Source organism: Bos javanicus, chromosome 19, assembly GCF_032452875.1.
Source record: "Bos javanicus breed banteng chromosome 19, ARS-OSU_banteng_1.0, whole genome shotgun sequence".
In the NCBI taxonomy this organism is placed as follows: Eukaryota; Metazoa; Chordata; class Mammalia; order Artiodactyla; family Bovidae; genus Bos; species Bos javanicus.
In genome coordinates, this window is record NC_083886.1 from 20419626 (window position 1) to 20443567 (window position 23942).

At 50.2% G+C, this 23942-nt stretch overlaps 1 protein-coding gene across 3 annotated transcripts in view; it reads left to right on the plus strand.

The window, feature by feature from the left end:
• The first annotated feature begins 5440 nt into the window (after positions 1–5440).
• The window catches only part of KSR1 (kinase suppressor of ras 1), a 161864-nt gene continuing 143362 nt past the window's right edge, over positions 5441–23942 (plus strand). Inside the window, exon 1 of one of the 3 annotated variants that reach the window (XM_061390477.1) lies at positions 5441–6280. In XM_061390477.1, the coding sequence (XP_061246461.1) occupies positions 6050–6280 (231 nt within the window). In that variant the 5' untranslated portion in view covers positions 5441–6049. The remainder of the gene's footprint in view (positions 6281–23942) is intronic. The other 2 variants (XM_061390478.1, XM_061390479.1) reach the window with 2 other exon arrangements.

Consider the following 23942-nt stretch of genomic DNA (forward strand, 5'->3'; position numbering starts at 1 on the left):
CCACAGAGCAACTAAGCCTGCATGCTGCAAGGGAAGATCCTACATGAATACAATGAAAAAAAAGAAACGCATGTGGGGGACCGTGGGCAGAAATGACAGCTTGAGCAAAGGCGTGGTGACAAGACACTATACGGCGTGATCCAAGACTTGCGTAAAGGCAGTGAGGATCAAGCGGTTAAGCGGGGCTCCTAGCCGTGCCTACAGCCCCAGAGTTCAAGGCTATGCTTAAAGGAACCTACAAACCTCCTGAAGTTGTATCACAATGCATATTGGGCTGGGGCTTCTTGTGAGTAGACGTATATGACTTTTCTGGAAAGATCATTTTATTTTCATTATATCCTTATATTGAGGCACTGACTCAAAAAAGTCTTGGGTAGTAGATGCCTTGAAGAGAAATATAGGGCCTGGAAATGAAGGACCTCATAGGCCTTCTTTAAGGAATTCATACTTCCCTCTGAGGTCATCAGAGGCCCAAGGGATGGGCCTCAGGAAGACAACACAGGTGACTTTGAGCTCAAATCAAAGTCCTTTTATAAGTGATAAAGGGATATACTGTTTATTGCTCTATTCCCAGAGTCTGGCAGAGCACTGAACACATATTGGGGGCTCAGTAAACATTTGCTGAATGAATGAATGAATACTTGGTTGAACAAGCACGAGAGTGTATAATAACAGAGTTCACCTCTCCAGGGCAACTCCATGAATTTCCTGGACAACGTAACTGCAGGTGAAATCCAGGAAGCCAAAGTTCTCCCTGCACTGTACTAGGTTCTTACTATGGAGTCCTGAGTTGGGGGTGGAGGTGGGAAGGGGAGGTTGGTGGGCGTGGCAAGGAGGCTGTGGCCACACCTGACTCCAGGGTAGGGCTCGACAGCTTCTCCCATATTGCCCCAAAGTGTCTTTGGAGGAGCAAAGGATGGACGGAATCATTTCTTTCCTCCTTCAACACTGAACCCATCAGCTTGCCCTGTTGACTGTATCCCCAAAACATGTCCTCCAACCCCTCTATTTGCTCTGTCTCCTCTTCTCCCTCCCTACTCCTGCTCCCACACCTCGTCTGGACTGTTGCAGCAATCTCAAACTCAGCATCTCTGCTTCTGTCCCTGCCTCTTGACCATCCACTCTCCGTGTGGTGGCCACAGGAATTTTAATTTTATTTGGCCCTGCCTCAGACTTCTGGAATCTCAGTTCCTGGACCAGGGATTGGATTCAGGCCACAGCAGTGAAAGCCCAGAATCCTAACCACTAGGCCACCGGGGAACTCCCCAGAGGAGTCTTTTCTTTAGAAAAATATTTATTAGGCTGCACTGGGTCTTAGTTTTGGTGTGTGGCATCTTTAGTTGCTGCATGTGGGATGTAGTTCCCTGACCAAGGATTGAACCCAGACCCTCTGAATTGGGAGCACGGAGTCTTAGCTACTGGACCGCCAGGAGTTCCACCCCCAGAGGAAGCTCTTAAAACGCCTCTCAAGGAATGTGGTTTTCCTTCCACGTACTTAGAGAGCTATGCTTCCAAAACTTAAAAATCCATTCAAGTCACGTGGGGCTCTTGCTAAAATCCAGGTTTAATTCAGTTGATCTGGGGTGGGGAGACTGCATTGCTAACAAGCTCCCAGGCGATGCGGTATTCTTGGACCACACTAGGACTAACAAAGACTTAGAGAAAAATCCAAACTTCCTGCCCACGTCTTACCTTATCTGGCCTCTCTCCAGCATCCCCACGTCATCTCTAACCCCTGTTTTGCTCCCACACCACGCGGTAGCCACACTGGCCTTCATTCTGTTCCTGGAGTGTGCCAGTGTGTTCCTTCCTCAGGGCCTTTGCACGTGGTGTTCCCATTGCCCAGAATGCCCCTTTCTGAGAGCTCCAGCTGGCTGGTTCCTTTTCTTTATTTAGATCTCAGTTCAATGATCCTTCAGATAGTCCTACTTTGACCACTTCATCTAATGAGGCACTTCATCCCCTGGGAACTTGCTATCACTGTTTGCTTTCTCCCCCCTTCATAGTACTTATCATTCTGCAAATTTATTTTGGCAATATATTTGTTGACTTGTTAATTAGTGGTCTTCATTCTCACATTTGTTCCACGTGAATAAAGACTTGGTTTTTCTTGTTTGTTGGTCTGTTCATGAACGTGCTTGCGTGGCTGCTGGGGTGTTGAGATGTAGGTAGGGGAGTCCAAGCTAGGGAAACTTAAGAGGGCTGCCAACAGAGCGTCCTGTGGCAGAGGGGTAGGAGGAGAGATGAGGGGAACTTTTTGTATTGAGGGAGTCACAGAAAAAGTTTCAAGAGCCAAAGCCCAACCTAATAGATGGGGACTTCCCTTGTGATCCAGAGGCTACGACTGTATGCTCCCAATGCAGGAGTCCTGCGTTTGATCCCAGGTCAGGGAACTAAATCCCACATGCCATGATTAAGAGTTCAAATGCCCCAGTGAAGATCCTGCAGCTGCAACTAAGACCCCATGAAGCCAAATAAATAAATAAAAATTTGAAAAAATGTTAAAAGATTAAAATAAACATCTGATAGATGAATTCATCTCACTCACACTCTGGAAAATGAAGAAAATTTATTGTGAATTTACTTATTGGATAAACAAAAATATGTGGAACCCTTTCTTTGTGACCATCATTTACACAACGATCTCTGTTCATCCTCACAACACAGAATCTCCAACTTGCAAGTGAGGAGCAGGGCTCTGAGTTAAGAGACTTGCCCAAGGTCATACAACGATTCAGAGACCACACTCCAGTTCCTAAGACAGCTCTGAAACAAGACACTCCATGTCCCCTTCCAGGCTCTATGCCTTCCAGGCACCTGTTACCACCTAACATACTGTACATTCTCCTTATTTATTTTCTGTCTTCTCTCACCATAATATAAATTCCCAGAGGGTAAAGATCTTTGTTTTGTTCACTACTGTTTCCCAGAGCCCAAAACAAGGCCTGCCACATAAGTAGACACTTGTTGTTTAGCCATTAAGTCATATCCGACTCTTTGCAACCCCGTGGACTTCAGCATGCCAGACTCGCCTGTCTTTCATTATCTCCCACAGTTTCCTCAGATTCATGTCTGTTGAATCAATGATGCTATCTAACCATCTCATCCTCTGCTGCCCCCCTCTCCTTTTGCCTTCAACCTTTCCTAGCATCAGAGTCTTTTTCAATGAGTTGGCTCTTTGCATCAGATAGCCAAAGTATTGGAGCTTCAGCTTCAGCATCAGTCCTTCCAATGAATATTCAGGGTTGATTTCCTTTAGGATTGACTGGTTTACTGAATACTTATGGAATGTGAAAAGGATGAACGAAAGGATTATTTTAAAATCTTTGCTTTCTGTATCACTAAGAGGCAGTTCTGTAAATCCAGTTGAGAAGGCTGGAGTGTGCCTGAGATGAACTGGGAAGGAACACACGGCTTACTGAGTGCTCTCCACAAACCAGAAGGAAGACTGTGTCCACAGAGGAGGGACTGCTGCATGGTCTGGCGGGAGAGTAGCCAGGGATCTGGGGCTTGTCCAGTCTCCAGCCCTAACACCATTGCCTCATAGGCGTGGATGCCACAGGATGCCAGTGGCCCTTCACAGGATATGGCTTCCACATAAAGTGGCCCCAGGGAAAAATGTGTTGACCCAGGCCCAATTACAAACTTGATGTAATTGCATAGTAGGCATTTATCAGGAAATCTTTTGTGAATTCAACTAGAGAGAGCCAGTCACTCAACCCTGGCAGCTCTGGCTGTTGAACAAACAGAGGTTCTGAACCAACTGCTGTAGCCTGGGTATGGATCCTCCCTGGAGATAGTTCTCCTGGGCCATGACCTTCCTCTGTGAAAAAGATGCTCAAAGTTCAGCTCCCAGACCAGCGGCATCAGCATTATACAAGGACATGTTAGAATGCAAATTCTCCAGCTTCATCCTCGACCTAGTGACCGAGAATCTCCATGAGTGGGTTTCATCATTCTGTGGATTAAGAAGCCCTCTAGGAGATTCTGATCCACTTTCAAGTTTGAGAACCACCGTTACGCAGTTTCTCTTTCAGGGGCTAGGACCTGTGTGAAAAACTCCTGAAGTGGATTGCACAGCTTTATGGATCCCCTGCTGTGTGCCATGCTCTGGATTTGGTTCTGTGAAGAGGATACCAAGGTATTTAACCAGCAGCTTCTGCAGCCAAGGAGTTTAGGAGAGAGATTTCTTCTGGCTGGCAGATGTTGAAAGTATGGATGTGTAGGACCTTTGATCTGAGTCTTGTCTATTCAGTTTAGGCAGATAATAGAGCCCACAGGAACTCAGAGGAGGTGGGAGGGGAGGGTGGGGAATATGCTGGGGGTGTTGAATACTGAGTTAGAAGGTACAGAAAGGCATAAACAACAACTACCAGCCCAGGAGCAGTATTTTGCCCATGCCCACTGCTCAGGTGTGGGGCCACGGTTAGAAAACCTGAAGTGGAAGAGTAACCATTGAAAGCATTTCTCTAGTGCCCACACGTGGCAATTATCAATTCAGGTTCTGTATACACATTAACTCATTCTTCATATGAGGAGGAGAAGGAGATGACAGAGGATGAGATGATGGGATGGCATCACCGACTCAATGGACATGAGTTTGAGTAGGGAGATGGTGAGGGACAGGGAATCCTGGCGTACTTCAGTCCACGGGGTCGCAAAGAGTCGGACATGACTGAGTGACTACACCACCATATGACCCATACTGTGCGTGTGTGCTCAGTTGTGTCCGACTCTTTGTGACCCCCTGGACTGTAGCCCGCCTGACTCCTATGTCCATGCAATTTTCCAGGCAAGAATACTGGAGTGGGTTGCCGTTCCCTCTTCCAGGGGATCTTCCCAACCCAGGGATTAAACAGGTATTTCTGGTACTGGCCGGTGAATTCTTTACCACATGAGAAGCCCCATGAACCCTATCAGATAGGCTCTATTATCACCCCATTTTAACTGGTGGGGAACTCCGACACTCAAAGGTGAGCTGACTGCCTAAAGTCACAGTTTGGCAGTTGTTTGTTATTCAGTGGCTCAGTCGCTCTGGACTCTGCGGGATCCCATGGACTGCAGCATGCCAGGCTTCCCTATCCTCCACTACCTCCAGAAATTTGCCCAGACTCAGGTCCACTGAGCCAACCAGGCCAGTGGCTAGGCAGTGGTAGACACTACTTGAACTCAGACTGTCTCATTGCTCTCGAGCACTTCCAAAGGCACGACAAATCAACTGTCACCCCCAGTGTCTGGACTGGCCTGCTGGGTTGAGGTGGTGGAGGGATGGGACCTTTATGTTGGTGGGTAAATAGCATCTAGAAGAATGTCCTGTGTCTTTCCAAGCCTGAGCCCTTCCTCTGGCTAGACAATCGGGAGTCCTGGGCTCTGCGAACCTCCGCCCCTTCCCACTAGATGGCGGCCCCTAAACCTACAGAGAAATTCTGAAACTTCATTGTCCCTGTCTTCCAGGGTTCGGCTGAAGCCGAGGAATTGCAGGATGCGAACCCTCCTCCCGTCCAAGGGCCGTCGGCTCCACCTCGCCTCATCTGGGGGATCGTGGGAAGCCCCCAGCTAGGAGAAGTGATGGGGAGCAGGCGGGGTGGGCGGGGAGACAAGGATCCCCGGGATCCCGGCGCCGAGGGAGGAGCCGGCGCGCAGCAGACCCTCCGGGGGCGCAGAGGCGGGGCATTCCAGCGCGGCCGGTGTCCACGGCGGAAGGGAAGGCTGGGACCGCCGGCCGCCGGAGCCCGCGGGGACCCCGAGGGCGCGGGCGGCGGCAGGTGCGCGGCGGGGACTACAAGTCCCAGCATGCCCAGCTGCTCTGACCCGGCCCCCGCTGCCGCTTAAAGGCTCAGGGAGCCTCAGCCGTCGGGTCGCCGCGGCTTTCGCTTTGCCGCCGCGGCTGGGCGGGCGGACTCGGCTGCCGTGCGGTCCTCGCGTCCCAGCTCCCGCAGCGCCGAGGGGCGCTCTTCGTCCAGCCCTCGCGGCTCGAGGATTCCCTTTCGAGGCGCCCGCACCCCCGGGCTCCGCCGCCTCGGCCATCCCGCGGCCCCGATGCCGAGGCATGGATAGAGCGGCGCTGCGCGCGGCGGCGATGGGGGAGAAGAAGGAGGGCGGCGGCGGGGGGGACGCGGCGGGCGCGGATGGGGGCGCCGGGGCCGCGGCCAGCCGGGCGCTGCAGCAGTGCGGGCAGCTCCAGAAGCTCATCGACATCTCCATCGGCAGCCTGCGCGGGCTGCGCACCAAGTGCTCCGTGTCCAACGACCTCACCCAGCAGGAGATCCGGACCCTGGAGGTAAGGGGCCACGACGCCGGAGAATCGGGGGCCCCGCGCGGGGTTTGAGGAGTCAGGGGTTTGCGCCTCGGGAAGCGCCCCAACACCTCCTTCGCGGCTCCAGTTCACTCCTTCCCCGGTTGCATCCTTAAGCCCGGTCACCTCCTTTGCGGCTTCCTCTCCCTCTTCCACTCGCTGGCGCGGCGGCCCGAGGACCCGGGACCAGCCCCGTTCACCTTGGGCGGGATTTGGGGGGAGGGGCGTGGTGCGACCTGAGAGGGAGGGTGGAGGAGCCCGCGGGCTGGGTGGGCTGCGCACGGACATCCCCTCCGCCGCCTTCCGCCCCCACCGCATTTCCAGCTCGCCGGGCCGCAGGACTCATTCTCCCACTGAGTCACATGGTGGACTTTTCCCTGGGTGACGGAGCCCAGCCGCTGTGGGCTGGGGTGACGGGGCGGGAGGAGGTCCCCCCGAAGTGTGAGCGCAGGCCCTTCGTTCTCTGCCCTCCTCGCACGCCCCAGACTCTGTCTTGTTTCTTCCTTTCCTCTCCTCCAGGTTCTTGTCTGCCGCTTATCAAAGTGTTTGCTGAAACTGCATTTTTGCCTTGAGTGCGTCTCTTTCGCACTGCCACAGCGTTTCACTGCTCAAAATGTAATAACCTACCGACGCCGCCTACCCCTTCCCCCTACTGAACTTTGGTTTAGGAATGATTATGCTGAGGACCAAAGCCTTCAATGGGAAGATGACACTACTTAAGGGGTTCTAGTGGAGACAGCCTCCAGTGTAAAGAAGAAATAAGACATGCGGCCCCTACTCTCTCAAGTGATAGCTGGCTAGCCCAGTATTAAAAGGATTTGGAAGAATCAACCAAAAGGGTTATTGCATTCTTAGAGGGGGTTGGAGGGCGGTCTCTCCCTCTCCTATCATACACAATAGAGGGAAACTAGTTGCATTTCCAACTTGCTTTTGTCCAGAGGCTGGGAAAGCTGTGAAATTCCAGGCACCACTTGGTATTAATAGCTACCCTGTTTTGAAGAATGGGCCTCTTTCCACCTTGCTTGATCACATCTGGCCTTCTGCAGATCTGGAAATGTTTTGTTTTGTTAGAACCTTAACTCCTCATCCCAAACCCTCCACACCCTCTTATTGCTGATTGCCTCTGCCAGCCACCTTAGGGCCAGTGGGTGATTTGTGGCCATGATAACCAGACCCCATCCTCTGTGTGCACCAGAAGCCTGAAGCCCTATTTGATCTAAAATGCTCGGGGTAGACTTCTTTCCTTCAGTTTTATTTTCTTAAAAGCGACAAAACCAGGGACATTGGAAGGATATAATCAGTGCTGGCTATTATTATTTTTGTTTCAGTTGCTATAGCAGTGCTGACCAGGGCTTGGCTTAAAAAACAAACTGACCAGCACCCCCGCTCCCCCCCCACAACTGTCCCTCTTGCATGCATGCTGCTGTTTTCCAAGTGGTGAAGAGAAACTGGTTTCTTGAACACAGCCGGGTGTGTTTGCCCAGCAAAGTTCAGTTTTTAAACCGACACAATAGGGGGCCTGTGTGGCTCCATTCTGGGAGGAGGGGTCCTTGTCCAGCAGCATGTGTCTGGTTGGACTGCTGTGTTGTTGGGATAAGAGGTTGTCCTCTGTTGGCTTCTCTTGGATTGTCCCCCCTCACCCCCCCAGGTTGCTCTGAAATGCTCCTAGCTCGAAGAGGGAACCTGGGAGAATGATGGGTGATTTCTCTGGAAATGGTACCTTGCCTTCTTGGTACCCTGCCTCCCAAAGTCACTCATTTTGACCAAGGAATGGCATCAGGACACCCTAGAACATCCTATATTTAGGTCTCTGCACTGGTTTATTCGGTGACCTGCCTCCTAAGCGTTTATTGGATGATCAGCTGTGGCAGCCAAAAACCCATCCCAAGGCCCAGAGGGGATTGGTAGCGGAAATTAGAACAAATACCCAGCTCCCCATCTTCTCTACTGTGCTGTGGATTCAGGTCCACGCTCCTCCCTGAAAAGGCGAGACCCGGGCTGTTTGGGGGATGGGACTTTTGACCCCAGGATCTAGCTCCCTAGGCCTCTCCTCCTTATCTGAACAGCGGGGTGAGAGGTCTCTGCGGGCTCTTGCAGTTCTCAATGCTGTGGTCTATGAAGGGGCCTCAGTTGGGTGGAATCAAACATTTTTTATACACACCCCTGTGTAAGAATACCCCTGAGTAAGAATGGTTCTGAAATCTAGATTTACCAAACTGATAAAATAGGGGGAAAGTTTGTTACTCAAAGAATCCTGACCTTTGAAGGCAGTGTGGTAGGTGGAAAGCCTGAGGCTTAGAAATCAGGTCCAGGGTCTGTCTATCTGACCTTGGGTAGTAAGTCCCATGACTTCTGAATCTCAGGCTTCCCCATCTGTAAAATGGGCCAAGACTACTTAAACCTACAACCTCACATGTGTCTCTAAGTCCTTATGCTTTCTACCAAGAGATTCTGCCCATGAATTTTCCTACTGAGGATCCAGTACGGGTCACATTTGGGAGGAAGGCCCTTTGACAGCTGGCTCTTGTTCCCTAGAGGTGGGTGACACAGGCCAAGAGATAGCTCCGAAGCCCGTGGTGAGGTCACTCGGGGCAGTGGTGATGTCCATTCTGGCTTTCTTTCCTGTTCTGCAGGCTCCTCTCACATACCAGGCCAGGGCCCCCAGAGACTGGACTTGCAACATTGGATTCCTGGCTTTTGAAAAAGAGGGCTTGGCTTACGTAAGCACGCCAGACTTCTCCCAGAATCCAAGGAACCTCAGCCTACCCTGGCTGTTGTTAAATAAGCACTCAAGGAGAAGCCCTGGCAAGTCCTGACCCGGGGCCCAACTGCCGGTGCCTTATTGTAGGTCGGATGATGTGTAAAGTTCAGTCTGCCTGGCTCTTTCCTTCCACCATACAGTGGTCCACTTTGGATCCAAACGAGTGGAAGGAACCAAGGTTTAATGTCTGCCTCCTACCTGTCAGTCAGCATGCTGGACCCTTTTCAGTCTCCGAAGATTTCCAGACGTCATCATACACTTATTTTTTTTTTCCCTCTCGCTGTGAAATGAGGAGGGAGATAAAATCTGACCCTAGAGTCTGAATCGGTAAACAGAAGTAGGGAGGCTACTTTGAAGATCCCAGCAGAATATGGCGCCTTGTCTCCACCAGGCCGTCCTCAGGGGCTGAGAACTGAGCAAGATAGAATGTTCTCGTTCCCCAGATGTGCTCACAAAGGGATATCCGACTGACCTCAAAGCCCTTGCCAGTTCATTCCCTCGCTTGTGCATCTTCTTTGGGCCGGGTCTGGGCCGGGCTGTGGGGAGAGCAGGGCCGTGGGGAGAGCAGGGTGTCTCGTGAAGATTCTTGTTTTATGGACCTTGTAACTTTGCCTTTTCCTGCCAGCCTCCTGGTTCTTTTCAGAGGCAGGCCTTACCACACCGAGGAGTCTTCCCATCTGCTGCTCTTTAAAAAAAAAAAAAATTTATTTTAGTTTTGGGGGCGCTGGGTCCTCGTTGCTGCACGTGGGCTTTGTTAGTTTCTTAATAGCAGAGGCTACTCCTGGTTGTGGTGCGTGGGCTTCTTGTCACGGTGGCTTCTGTTGTTGCCGAGCATGGGGTCCAGGGCATGAGGCTCGGTAGTTTTGCTGCCCGGGGTTAGTTGCTCCAGCATGTGGGATCTTTCCAGACCAGGGAAGGAACCCATGTCCCCTGCCCTGGCAAGTGGATTCTTAACCGTGGGACCACCAGGCAAGTCCCAGCTGGTGGTCTTATGGAAAAAAGTCCCTCGTAAGCAAGCTGACCTAGAGAAAGGGGTCCCCATTAGGCCTTGACCTTCACTCAGCTCTGCCATGGCAGAGGTCAGAGGTCAAAACCCTGTGTGGAGGGCCTGAGCTTTCCCCTGTGGCCCCCTCCCCAGCCCCCTGGGGCATCTGGATGGTGGAGCTGCCAGGAAAGGAGAGGGCACTGTGGGTCCTCACAGAACTGGTCCTTGGGGTGTGCATGGATGTGCATTCACTCAACAAACCTGCGGTTATTACTGGTTTGCCTGCTGAACTGCTCACTGCTGCCACCCCGGCAAGGATTCTGAAGTAGGTAGGCTGTGTTCCTGGTGTTTGGGGACACTCTCAGACTATTGGGGAAGCCAGGCAGGTGAGCAGGACTGACTCCATTACTGTAGCCTGCTGAAATCGCTTCGGAATTGGGAATAGGACCCGACGGTTGACCAGTCCAACTCCTGCTTTTCTGGGAAATATTTCCAGAGTCTTGGTGATGACTTGTCCACGTCACACATCCCTGGCACAGCTTCCGTTTCCCCAGCCAGCCCCTGCCTCGGCGTGTGGCATTTCTCTGCTTGTGCCCTCGTTGTTGTGTTGTGTACTCAGTCACACAACTCTGTGACCCCACCGATTGTAGCCCACTACACGACTGAAGCGACTTAGCAGCAGCAGCAGGCTCCTGTATCCATGAGATTTCCCAGGCAAGAATACTGGAGTGAGTTGCCATTTCCTCCTCCAGGGGATCTTCCCGATCCAGGGATAGAACCCATGTCTTCTGCATTGGCAGACGGATTCTTTACCACTAAGCCAACTGGGAAGCCCCTACCTGGTAGTGTTAACCTCCTGCTGGAGGCTCTAACTGCAGCCGTCCCTGGAGGGAGCCAGAACTGGGGCACCCTTTGCTTTCACCTTGGCAATTTGTTTTCCTGGTGAAACTTGCTACCAGCGATCCTCCGAGGTGGTCTGGAGAAGGACCTGCGGTTTCCACGACTGGGGAGGCCTGCGGGGTGCTGGACGGAGGCCCTATCAGATTTGCAGCCCTGGTGCCAGGAGGCCTCTGGTTTGCTGCCTGGGGACAGCGATGGGAGTGCCTCCCTCCCCGCCAGGTTAGCTCAAAATCTGGGAAAGCTGCATTCCCCACCACTGTTCTGGGCCTTCTGGGCCACTGTGGCCTCGAGAATGCACCGGTTGTGGTGCTTGGCGGCAGTGTCTGCAGTGGTGGTGGCGGTGGTGGGGAGTAACATGGCTAGTGCGTGTGGCCATGCCTTCCCCAGCTGTGCATTTGAAAAAGGACATGCTTTCAGAATAGGCTGACGGGAAACTTCTACACTCAGTTCAAAGGAAAAGCTGCGCTGAGTTTATGGGAAGGGCCCTAGAGCCTGGTGAGGGGCAGGGTTTCCTCGTAGTGGAGGGATCCCGTTCCTTACAGTGGAATGAGACACCCTCTCGGTCACCTGCCCTGTGCTCGGCTCTTGGCATGTGTTCCCCATTGAAGGCTCATGGGGACCCTGCCGGGTTCTCTCTCCATTCTGCAGATAAGGACGTTGCGGCTCAGAGGGACTGAGAGACGGAGTTAGTAGGCGGTGGAACTTGGCCTGACTAGTTTTCAGAACTCATGTTCTGAACTTCGCGCCTGCTTCTAGAAACCATAGTGGGTGGGGGTGGGGTTTCTGGTCAGAGTCGTGACTGCGGAGCCCGAGGAAGTGGCCGGTAACGCAAAGGGCCGGCCCAGGGGCACTTGGTGGCCAGTTCCAGATGACGGGGCCTTCTGGTGGCCGCGCCAGAGTGTGCACCCTCTGAGCTCGAGCTTCCCTAAAGTGCGGCCTGGCACATCCTCAAAGACAGGTCCCCACCAGCGCACTGTGATGCAATCGCTCTGTGCTAGTCTCATTCTGAGAAATGAGAAGCTGCCTCGAGATCATCTTACTTGTCATTGTTTTAATGGATACCTGCTTTATCCTCACTGCATAATTCTTCTGGTAAGCATGACGTTCTTTAACTTTCCAATTGTATTAAAGTATTTTAAAATACACTTAGTGATATATGCTCACTATTGAAAAGAAAATACAGATTAAAGAAGAGAATAAAAACCACCCATAATGCCACCTCTCAGAGTTAAATCCTTTTTTATTTATTCATCTATTTTTGGCTGCTCTGCATCCTCATTGCTGTGCTCAGGCTTTCTCTAGTTGCGGCGAGCGGGCTTCTCATTGCTGGGGTGTCTCCCGTTGTGGAGCCCGAACTCTGGAGCATGTGGGCTTCAGGAGTTGTGGTGCATGGGCTTAGTTGCCCCGAGGTCCCTGAGCAGGGATCACACCTATGTCCTCTGCATTGGTAGGCAGATTCTTAACCACTAGACCACCAGGGAAGTCCCTCAGAGTTAATTCTTATTAACATTTGGCAGTTTATTCTTCCAGTGTTTTAATCCTGTGCATCTGTATACAAATATACAGAGATGTATTCATGGAGCTCACCATGCTCATTGTCTTGTAAATGTCTTCTGTCTGTTCCAGTCTATACAGATATGCACCATCATTAATTGTGGCTGTCTCCTGTAATCATATCAGTTCACTGAACCCGTCCCCACTTGTCGCCATTCGGGCTGTTTCCATGTCTTGCTGTTATAAACCTTGCTGCAGTGAGTGCATGAGTGCATTCCTAGAAGTAGAATTTGCTGGGTCAAAGTATATGAACACATTTAACAGCAGCCCCGTTCTTTGAAATCTTTAGGGCCTGATATGTTTCTCCCACCCTGCTCCCTAGCCGGAGGACTACGGTTTACAAAATGGCAGCCTTCATGCATTTACCTCTTTGCCACTGGATCTGTGTCCACCCTGAGGGCAAGGAGTGTGAACAGGAGACGGGACATGGCCCCCATGGCTGAGGTTCTGGGTGCTGGGTCAAGGATTGTGGGTTCTCATTTTGTGGTTTCCCGTAGCAAGGGCTGCCCTGGGCTGACCATTTAGAAAAGGGATCTTTCGTTGCTCCCAGGCAGCAGAGCGGGAGCTGGATGTCGGGACCCCATGGAGGGGTTTTCATCACTTGAGGCTCATGAAAGGCACCTTACGGAACTGTAAGCTCGGTTTCATCACCAGCCACAAATATTGATCAGTGCAATTTGGGTGCCTTGGTTGTGGGGTTGATTTAATAGAGTTGTGGACTCCTAAAGATCCTGAAATTCCCATCTGGTCCAGCCCTCTCATCTGCAGGTGAGGAAACTAAGTGCCCAAAGGGAAAGTGACTTGCTAGGAACACATATTAGGTTATTAACCTGAACAAAGAGTAGAGAAGAGACGGGTGGTTATGAAGGAGCACTGAGTAGGGGGTCAGACCTGAGAGCTCATGCCCTGAAGTGAGATGTTATGCCACCTTGACTGACTGCAAACAGCAGTCTGCCACCCCACCCTCCTATGTTGGAGGTTGGGGGATAGGAAGGGATCCTCGACCTCAAGGAGTTTCCTGCAAGAGGAAGCCAGCGGGTTTGCTTTCCCAGCCCCATCTCAGTATCTTAGGCACCCTGGGGACTGGAGATGTTCTTGGAGACCTGTCTGGGGTGTCCAGTAGGTGGGACCTTTTCTGAAAGCCAGCTTGCCCGATGGGCGGGCTCAGCCCCGATGGCCTGTCTTGAGTCTTTGAACCTGACCTGACTATACTTTCAAGGGCTTCTCATCCTTCGACTGAAAGATCCTCTAGGACTTGGGTGGGTGAACCTTTTCTCCTCTAAGGGTTGTGTTTATGTCCTAAATTTGTGATGATTTTGCATTCCATACCATGATACATTGTACAGGGTTTACTGTTTTGCTTCCAGAAGGTACAGCCTTTGAATCCAGTGTCTTTGTGTCTGTTTGACTTTCTGCCCTGTTCCAGAAGCATACCTTGGGGATGGATGTTGGGATAAAAAATGCTTTGTCATTTATTTCCAGGCACAATTGTTTCCCATCTGTATTGAAAAAGTCTTGATTCAAATTGCCGCCACATGCAAAACCTGCCTATTTATATACATCTGTATTTCTCTGTCGTTCTAGCCTTGGCGGGTGATAGTGTGTTTTAACAGGGAGGATTGCCTTTGACAATAATGGAGCTGAAGTCATCCTGTTTGCTTGCCATTTTTCTCCCCTCTTTTCATTTTTCCACCTTCAGAATAATTGCAAGAATGAATTAAGAATTGTGTTTAAAATTTAAATCAGAGCCAGGGGAGAAAGCATAATGCATTATGTAGAAGAGACCAGCTATGGTTAGGAAAAAGAACTTTTCATACAGCATAAACTGTAGACTTCAGTGTGTAATATATTGATCATGAGGGTTTTGCTTTCTGCAAAGCTGATGAGATAAGCTGCTTATAGAGTGGTGGGGCTTTTCTTTGACAAGGCACCTGGAGGTATTGAGTCCCAGTTTAGCCTGTTCATTTGGATTGGGTTTGGATATGGATTAGTGGAAGCAGCTTCACTCAAGGTGCACAGAAAGTTTTGCTGGTCAGAAATAAGTGACCCAAGAGTTCCTTGGCGGTCCAGTGAGTAGGACTCAGAGCTTTCACTACCATAGACCCGGGAACTAAGATCCCACAAGCCTCATGGCACTGCAAAAAAGAAAAAAAAAAGCAAACCAAAACGTATAAAAAGTGACCCGTGTGTTCTCACACATTGGGCACATATGGGGCACTATCCCCTCCTCCCAGTCTGGGACCCTTGAAAGGGCTTCATGCAGCCTTTCCTATCTGTATTCTGTGTGATGCTCTCGTGAAAGCAAGCTTCAAGTAGCTGAGAATGGGCCCCATCAGCCACCTCCTTGAACGTAGTTGGGGAAGCAGGAGCAGGAAAGGAGACGAGAAATGGTAGGTGGTTTCACCTACTGTTGGTTTCATGATACTGGGCTCCCATTTGAGGTTCCAGCTAAAATTGGGGCGGTTGAGGAGAGGCTGGTGACCCCGTCCACTTATCTACCTGTGCAAAGTTACCTTTTGTCGCGGGAAGGTACTTTCCGAAGGGAGACAGGTTGTGTTCTGGGCACACCACACCACCTGCATAGAGACAGATTTCACTTAATCCTCCCAAAAAGATGAGGAAGATGTACCCAGAGAGGTCCATAGGTCTGGAGTCGTTGAGTCCTGCCTCCTCCTGGCCCCACTGGCCAGTTAGCCTGGTGCCCGGAACACGCTTCTTTGGGGTCTACCAAGGAACCTCTTGACCCCCCATGGAGGGCGGAAAACAGTCCAGGAGAAATGCAGTTGTCTGTGAGTGTGTTTGAGCCTGGGACTGCAGAGGGCAGGGGAAGGGCTGGGCTGCAGACTGAGGAATGCTTTTTAAAACAAAAAAGGAAATGCTAGCTCAGAATGGAAAGGAAAGGAAGCAGCTTCCTGTTTCTGGTGCTGGCTCTGTGAAAGGAGGAGCTCTCTAACCCCTTGGCCAGTGGAGGCCCCAGGCCGGCTGGGGCCACCCTGGGTGCGAGAGACAGACACACAGCACCCAAACAGCTGCTCGAGGCCCAGAGGGCTGGGTCCGCCCCTTTTCATTTTCTCCAGGTAACTGATCAAATGGATATGTGGTTTTCAAAATGAATATCTATACGTGTTACAAAAGGGATGTGTCGCAATAGCTGACATTTACTGAGAGCTTACTCCAGGCCTGGGCCCCGTCTTAGGAGTTTCATGTGGCCTGTACTCCTCCCAAAGACCTTGTGAGGAAGAGTCTACTGTCATTCCCATTTTACGGATGAAGAAACTGAGGTGCGGAATGGTTAAGTGACTTGCCCAGAGTCATAGATCCAAGGAGAGACTAAGCTGTGACTTGAACCCAGATCGTCTTAATTACCTGCTGGTGCTACCTGACTTGTGTTTGCAAACTCCACATCCACCTAGAAAATCTGTTAGCAGAGAATAATTTTTTTAAAGACCTGTGTCTTTTGGCTCCAGAGGGCTGCCCCCAAACCTTGGTCAGGCCCTTGGTGATTCTTTAGGTGAAATGCCTGCATTTGATAGATTAAAGTTGCCATGTGGCAGGCATGTGGGATCTTAGTTCCCCGATGGTGGATGAAACCTGTGCCTGCTGCAGTAGAGGCACAGTCTTATCCACTGGACTGCCAGGGAAGTCCCAAGTTTATATGTATATTTTAAGTTTGATTATGGGAATGTTCACAGATGTACAAAAGTCTGGAGAATGGTACAATGGATCCCTGTGCAGGAATCCCCCCACCACAGCAATAACCGGCTTCATCCAGGCTTGGATCATCTATGGTGTTTACACTCGAATAAGCCTGTTGAAAATGGTGGTGGCGTGGGGCAGTTAGTGTTAAGGAAGCAGAGGTCTTCTGGTCCAGCCTTCTGCCTCCAGGCAGTGCTATGCGGACCCCAGCAGGCTGGGCGGAATCTCTGTACCTTTCCCCAGAAAATAACCCTTTAAAAATTTCCCCTGAAGCTTAGTGTGGCTCCTGGCGGCCCTCACGTGACAGGCAGGTCATCTCATTCTGTAAACTGAAGCTCCCAATGCACTGAAAGCTGTTTTCACATGGCAGAGTCAGGGAATGGCCATGGCCTTGTGGGAATACTTCCACAGCCCCGCCCAAGGCTGACCCTGCAGTCACACTGCGACAGTCCCAACTTCCAGCCACTCTTCTGTATATCCTAGTATCTCCTCTCCTACTCTTCCTCATTGCTTTATCTGCACATCATGAGATGAGTGTATTTCAGCCAACATTTACTGAGCGCCACTGGGTGCACCCCGGGAGAAGCGTCAGTGAGCACAGGCAGCCCGCGTCTCCAAGGAGATCCTGGCAAATCCTCATCTCTACAGTTCTGGCCTAAAAATGAGATCCAGGACCCACTGAGGGGCTTCCTTAACCTTTGTGGTTCTTCCTGTGGTTCTGCACGGTCCTCCTGAAGCCTGGTCTTGCCGGCCACTGGTACATTTCTGTTCTCTGCGGTCTCTTGCCCCCAGCAGAGGTGGTTTTCTCTGTTGCTTTCTGTTTGTTTCATTTTGTTTTGTTTGGGCTGTATTCTCACAAGCATTTCTCAGCCTTTCGCTTTTGGCCAGCTGTTTCAGATCTCTGAGTTCGGCCTCTCAAACGCAGTCATGATGTTATCATGGGAAAGGATGGTCTTGGGCACACAGTGGGACATTGAGGGCTGCCTCAGGACTTCAGGGTGTGCCTGGGCTCCGGGGGAGAGGGCCCCAGTAGCCTCTTGACTGGTAATTCCTTGCTAGCTCTGTGACCTGTGTGGCCAGTTCCTTAGCTCTGTGGACCTCAGTTTTCTTGTTCCTTAAAAGGCATAAGAGGGAGTTCCCTGGTGTTCCAGTGGCTAAGATTTCACACTTTCAATACAGGGGACCCAGGTTCGATCCCTGGTCAGCGAACTAGATCCCACACACCACAACTAAGAATTTGCATGCTGCAGTGAAAAGATCCTGCAAGCTGCAGCTAAGATTGCAGATGCTATGTGTGGCAACTAAGACCCAGTGCAGCCAAATAAATAAATACAAATATTTTAAACATAAATAAAAAATTAAAAGATAAGAATAGCTTTATTTTAGACTCTCGAGAGAAGTCATTGAGATACAGAAGGTGTGCTAGACGATACTTAGAAGGGATTCAGTATTTTCATTTCTCCTCCTCTCACTTAGCATTATTCTAAAACACTTGTCCACATGTCTCCGTTATCTCCCTTTCCGTCATTTTAATCAGTGCCTGCTATTTCACCCAGTGGGTATGCTGTAATTTACCAAAACATTTCCCCTGTTATGGGACATTTCGGTTGTTTCCAGATTCCTGCTCTTATAAACACCGTGGGGGGAATCATCTTTATACAAGCACCTCTTTATTTTTTTTCCTATTCTGAATTCATTTCCTTGGGATAATTCCCAGGAATGGAATTACTGGGTCAAAGAGCATGGATATTTTTTGTGATGGGAGTTGCAAAACTGTCCTCCAGTTTCTGCTTTTTGTACAATAGCTCTCTTAAAATTTGTATTCTTGGTTGAAAAGCTCATTTTTTCCCTTTGCAATTCTTATTGATCTCTGTGCCTTTCTTCCCCTACCTACCTGACCTTTTTTGGGGCCTTGTTAAATCATTTCCCATTTTCCTCTTTTAAAAAGCATCTTTACTGAGTTATAATTGCCAAATAAAATTGTAAGACATTTAAAGTGTGCCAGTCATCCCCTGTCTTGAATTTGCTATTTATTTCTATCTACTGCCTTCTGCCCATTCATTCACTGACTGTTTCTTGAGCATGTACTCTGTTTGGTTTTAGGTACTGGGAAAAGAGCAGTGAAGAAGACAGAGTGGTTCCTTTAATGGAAAGAGAAAAATAAGAAGTCAATAGATAGTGACAGGTAGACTGAGGAAAAGAACACTGAGAATGGGTTAGAGTGATGGGATGGGGAGAAGGCTGCTTTATTATTATTAGTTTATTTTTTATCTTTTGGTGGCACCTTGAAGCATGTGGGATCTTATTTCCCTGACCAGGGATTGGACCCAGGCGCCCTGCATTGGAAGCGCTGAGTTTTAACCACTGGACCACCAGGGAAGTTCCTAAAAGGCTGCTGCTTTAGATGGGGTCATCAGGAAAGCTTCCTTCCCAGAGAAGGTTTGAGCTGAGTGTTAAAAGATGAGAGGGCAGCAGGCTTGTGAAAGCTTGGGTGAAGAGTGTTCCAGGCAGAGGGACTAGCATGTGCAAGAGCCCTGAGGCAGAAGTGAACTTGCTGTGTTCAAGGACCAGAAAGGAGGCCAGCCTGCCTGGACACAGTGGGAAGTGGTGTTCCGTGAGGGCTGTGGTCTGCCATGACCTCAGGGAGGTCCCTTGGGCCCTTTTTCTCAAGTTGGGCCGTGGTCAAGAATTAAGGCACTAATTCATCCAGTGGTTGTGCCTGCTCCAGTTATGTGCTAGGCACTGTTGTAGGATGTGAGAGTGGATGAGAAAGTTAGCTTGGCAGGGGAGTCTGTAGATGAGTAAACCAATAGAAGGTGCCAGTGAGGTGTGAATGGAGGCCCATTGTACTGCCCGGCTGACTCATCTCTGCATCCTGAGATGTGCGGGGACTCGGGAAATGTTTCTTGATTTGAACCAAGTCGGGCTCTGGGCTGCGAGCCTTCACCGTGGCAACTGAAACTCAATTGTCTGCTGTCAGGCCTGGCAGTCGCAGCCTGCCAGGGAAGAGGCCCCGAGGACTGAGGTTGCCAGCTCAGAAGCGGGGCTGCCCGTATCAGGTATGAGTAGCTAGGCAGCACTTATGGGAAACAAGCCTGAGAAATAGGCGTGGGAAAGCCCCTGTTTACCACGCTGCTTTGCCTTGCCGCAGTCTTCCCTGATTTGTGACTCTCATTGGAAATGAAGCCTTGCAGGCTCTGTGCTTGTCCTTGTTTTCTTCTCTTGTACTGTATGCTGTGCTTAGTCGCTCAGTCGTGTCTGACTCTTTGCGACCCCATGGACTGTAGCCTGCCAGGCTCCTCTGTCCGTGGGGATTCTTCAGGCAAGAATACTGGAGTGGGTAGCTGTTCCCTTCTCCAGGGGATCTTCCCAACCCAGAGATCGAATCCAAGTCTCCTGCATTGTAGATGGATTCTTTACTGTCTGAACTACCAGGGAAGCCCGAGAACACTGGAATGGGTAGCCTATCCCTTCTCCAGGGGATCTTCCTGACCCAGGAATTGAACCGGGGTTTTCTGCGTTGCAGGCAGATTCTTTACCAGCTGAGCTACCAGGGAAGCTCTTTCTTCTGTTAGGGCAGGGCAAAGAGAAGGGGATCCCAAACTTTGGGACAGCATTGACTGTATACACCTAGTGAGCTGTGACCCTGTGGCAGTTCCAGGAAATGGACCTGGTAGATGTTGGCTGCCATTTTGTTTGGAGGTAACTCATGAGCCAACTTTGTGGCTGGGGAAGTAAGGCCCAAGGTCACAGTAGTCAGTGGAGCTGGGGTTCCAATCTGGAATTGCCTGACTTCACACCTGTGTGCATTTCACCGCATCCCTCAGAAACTTGCTTGACCTTGGTTGACCTTGGACCTTGTCTGGAACACAGAGAGGTCAGCTCTGCTCAGAATTTTGAAAGCAATAATGCTATGTAGAAAAGGGTCTGAAAATCTCTCCTTTTCCAAACCATTTGGATGGATTACCTCAAAGTTGTAAGCAGGATGAGATGACCATGGCATCAGGGTCCAGATTAGCAGATTTGCAGAGGTGGGTGCTCCTTGTTGAGGACAAAGATGGAGAGAAAAGCATCCTGGGGGAGGGGGAGGGGGGCATGTTCAGAGCAAAGGCTCTTCCCTGATTCCATTTCACATGAACTTGGCTTCTCTCTCTCTTTTTAAAAAATCTTTTGGCCACACTATGTGGCATGTGGGATCTTAGTTCCCTGACCTGGGATCAAACGTGTGCCCCCTGCATTGGCAGTCAGTTTGGAGTCTTAACCACTGGATCACCAGGGGTGTCCTTTGCCCTCTGTTTTGAAGCGCTCTGCTTAGAAAGGATAACGTTAGTTGTTAGCACTGGGCAACACTGGTGCCTGGTGGGGATGACATGCAAGCAGGGTTATATTTTACATGTTGGCGAATCTTAGGAGAAAGGAGGTGAGAAATCCCTGGGGAGATTTCCCCCTGGTGGCCCTGACTCATCATGGCCAAGGGGACTGAGCAGAGCAAGGAGGAGTCCGTCAGTGAATGGAAACTTGCCTTTTAGGGGACAGGAACCCTTCTCTGTTGTGGTTGGCCTGGTGGTTTAGGAGGAGAGGTGAGCGTTTGAGACAAAGCGCTGGGCTAGTCGTACAGCTGCATCTTTGACAATTTTGAGAGTTTTAGGAAGTAGTTCTAAAAAAAAAGAAAAATGAAAAGAAACCAAAAGCCAAAGAGGTCGTTACTCTCCGTACCTGTGTGCAGCCAGGCGGGCTGAGAGTTGCCGTGTAACTGATGGAAACTGGCTCGTGGGCCCCGCTTCACGTGTGCCCTCCCCCACGTTTTGTGGTCCCTAAGCCGGAGGGGGGTTCTGACTGTTCTCAGAAAAAGACTTAGGTGGCCTCAAATGACCAGACCTTGTCTCAGGCATCTAACAGCTTAAACTAAACTTCCTCTCTAGCCCTGTTTGGTTTAAGCAGTTTCCTGGTCTGGCAGGATTTGTTTTCTTAGCATCCGTCTTGTCAAAGCCCCAGTTCCACTTGTCACAGCAAACAGGCCCCCCTGGTCACCCTGTAGCTGCCAGACAGTGCCTGTCTTCCAAAACTCAGACGTGCTGTTCCCCTGGGGAAGTGGAGCCCAAGTGAGTGGCCTCCTGTGGTCCTCTGTCTGGGCTCCTGCCTTCTCTTCCCCATTTCGATCACAGGATGGTGCTTGTCCTTATTCTAGAAAGATCTGCTGGTTCACGGGCTGCCTGTATATTTGGAGGAAAGGCCGAGTGAGTGAGCAGCACCCTGAAGTAGGTGAGAGCATAGGTTCTGTTGTTTGGCATGGATTTACACTCTTCTCCCTTCCTGGGTAAGCTGCATGTCTTTGGGCAGATTACTTAATCTGTCTGAGCAATAGTTTCCTCATCTGTAAAATGGAGATTATAATAGAATTGCTCATAGTAAGTGAGATGAGTCATGTAAAGCACAATGCCTGACACAGAGAAAGAATCTGTCTATATATTTTATTATTCTTGGTTTTTTCAACAGGTATTTAATTAGCACCCACTCTGAGTTGGGTACCCACTCTAGGTTGGTTATTCTTCTAAACAGGGAAGTAAGTGAACAAGATAGACAAAATTGTCAGCTCTGTGGAACTTGGGTTTTGGCTGTTAGAAGGAGACATTCACAATAAGTGAATAAGGGAAATATATTGTTTGTTAAATGGTGGATGTGGTATGGAAAAAAATGAAAACAGGAAGATGGCCAAGGTGACGAGTGGTATACCTTAAATGAAGGGTCAGGATGGTTTTGCAGAAATGGTAGTATTTAAGATCTCAGCAGCCTGAGAGCGCCTCCCTGGGGATGTATCTGGGGAGGAGCTTTGGAAGAGGAGTCTAACAAGTGCAAAGGTAGGGAGTGGGCCTGGCGTCCTGGGGCTGGGTGAGGCTTCGAGATGTCCTGAGAAATGCCTAAGTGGTGCAGCCCTCAGGTGCCACCTGCCCTCAGGTGACCTTGAGCCTGGCATCTAGGAACAAGGGGGAAAAGGGTGATGAGAACAGACGTTTGTGAAGGGTACCAGGGTGGCATGTGGGCTTCTCAGCAGACCCACCCTCCATCCAGTAGAATCAAAGGAATTTTGAAACTCAACCCTCCTTTCTTTCTTTTTTAATTTTTTATTTTGTTTTGGAGTATAGCCGATTAACAACACTATGATAGTTTCAGGTGAACAGCGAAGGGACTCAGCCATGTGTATCCATGTATCCATGCTGCTCTAGACTTCCCTCCCATTCAGGCTGTCACATAACACTGAGCAGAGTTCCCTGTGCTTGACAGTAGGTCCTTGTTGTCAATCCTTATTTCTTACTAACAAATGGGAGTTTGGGGGTTGGTCCTCACTCACCTCCTATAAAAAGTCTTGTTGTTGACTTTCTGACCGTGTAGGTGAGTGGTGGGGTCCTCGATGGGACCCCCTGTGGCCCTGCCACCCACTAAGGACACGTCACTTGGGAGAGTTGATTTCATTCATTCCACAGCATTTGCTGGATCCCTGTGGGGGTAGATCGTGCCTGCACCTCCTGGTATTACTCTGCTCATCTGTAACCCCAGGCCAGCAGCTCCTCTTGAAGTCGGTCCATCCTTCCAAGGGAGCTTTCCTAAGGCAGTCATTCAGTAGAAGAGAAAAGCAACATTTATGAGGGTATTTGCATTATCCATAATACAGAAAAAAAACAAACAAACAAGGTAGCTGTCCAGTGGCGAGGAGGTAGTGGTGCATAGCACACCATGGGTAGTTGACACACGCAGCTGTTAATTATGAAGACTGGGTAGAAACATGACTGTATTTATGTTACATTGAGGGAAAACATAAAGAGTACAGAACTGCATGTATGTAGCCTTTGTAGTTATGTAAATTGTAAAACTCTGTCTGCAGATGGAAAAAACTAGAAGAGAAATGAGTTGTATATGTGGGGGGTAAGTATTTTTGGAAAAATTCTATTGTATCATTATTTTCATTCGTTTATTAAAGTAACGAATATTCGAGTGCCTGCCACACCAGAGGCATAGATACTGGTGGTCTTGACCGGAGAACCCTGCAACCCTATCCCACTCCCCCAGCCCCCAGCCGCACTCTAAAGTGCTCAGCCCCTCCCTTCTCAGTGCTCCTGGATCAAAGGCTTGCCACACGTTGTGATGCAAAACTCACACCTTCTGGAATAAACATCAGACTCTCTGTCCCACAGCTTCTCCCTCAGGGCCTTCATGGAGTCTGCTGAGAAGCAGAGAAGTTTCCAGAGCTGCCACCCCTCCTGAGTGACATGCTGTTTCTAGCAAGCAGTCCCTGTGGGTGCAGCCTGCCTGGCACCCCGAGGTCTCCCCATGCCCTGAGTTGAGATCCAGTCTTCAAGGGGGCACCCAGTCTTGGCTGCAAGGCCCGCTGGGGAGGGGCCCTTTCAGAAAGGAGAACCACTGCTGTGGCTGTTTACACTCATGGAACAAACACTGCTGGTGATGCTGCCCAGGAAGTCGGTGGTGGGCTCAGGGAGACCTGAGCGCAGATATTGACAAGCACTTACAGCCTCGCTGGCCACATTCTGTGCAAAGTTCTCTGGCTGTCTGGACGGTGATGTGGTGGTGAGGAGGACATTCGTGACCAGAGCAAACATTTACTGGGTGCTCGCTGTTCTAGGCTCTTAGCACAGAAAATGCTGTAACCGCCAGTCCTTCCAGCACCCCAGGGGTGGGTGTAGGTCTCACCTGCATTGCATAGTGGGGAGCGGAGGCCCAGAGAGGTGGGTGGAGAT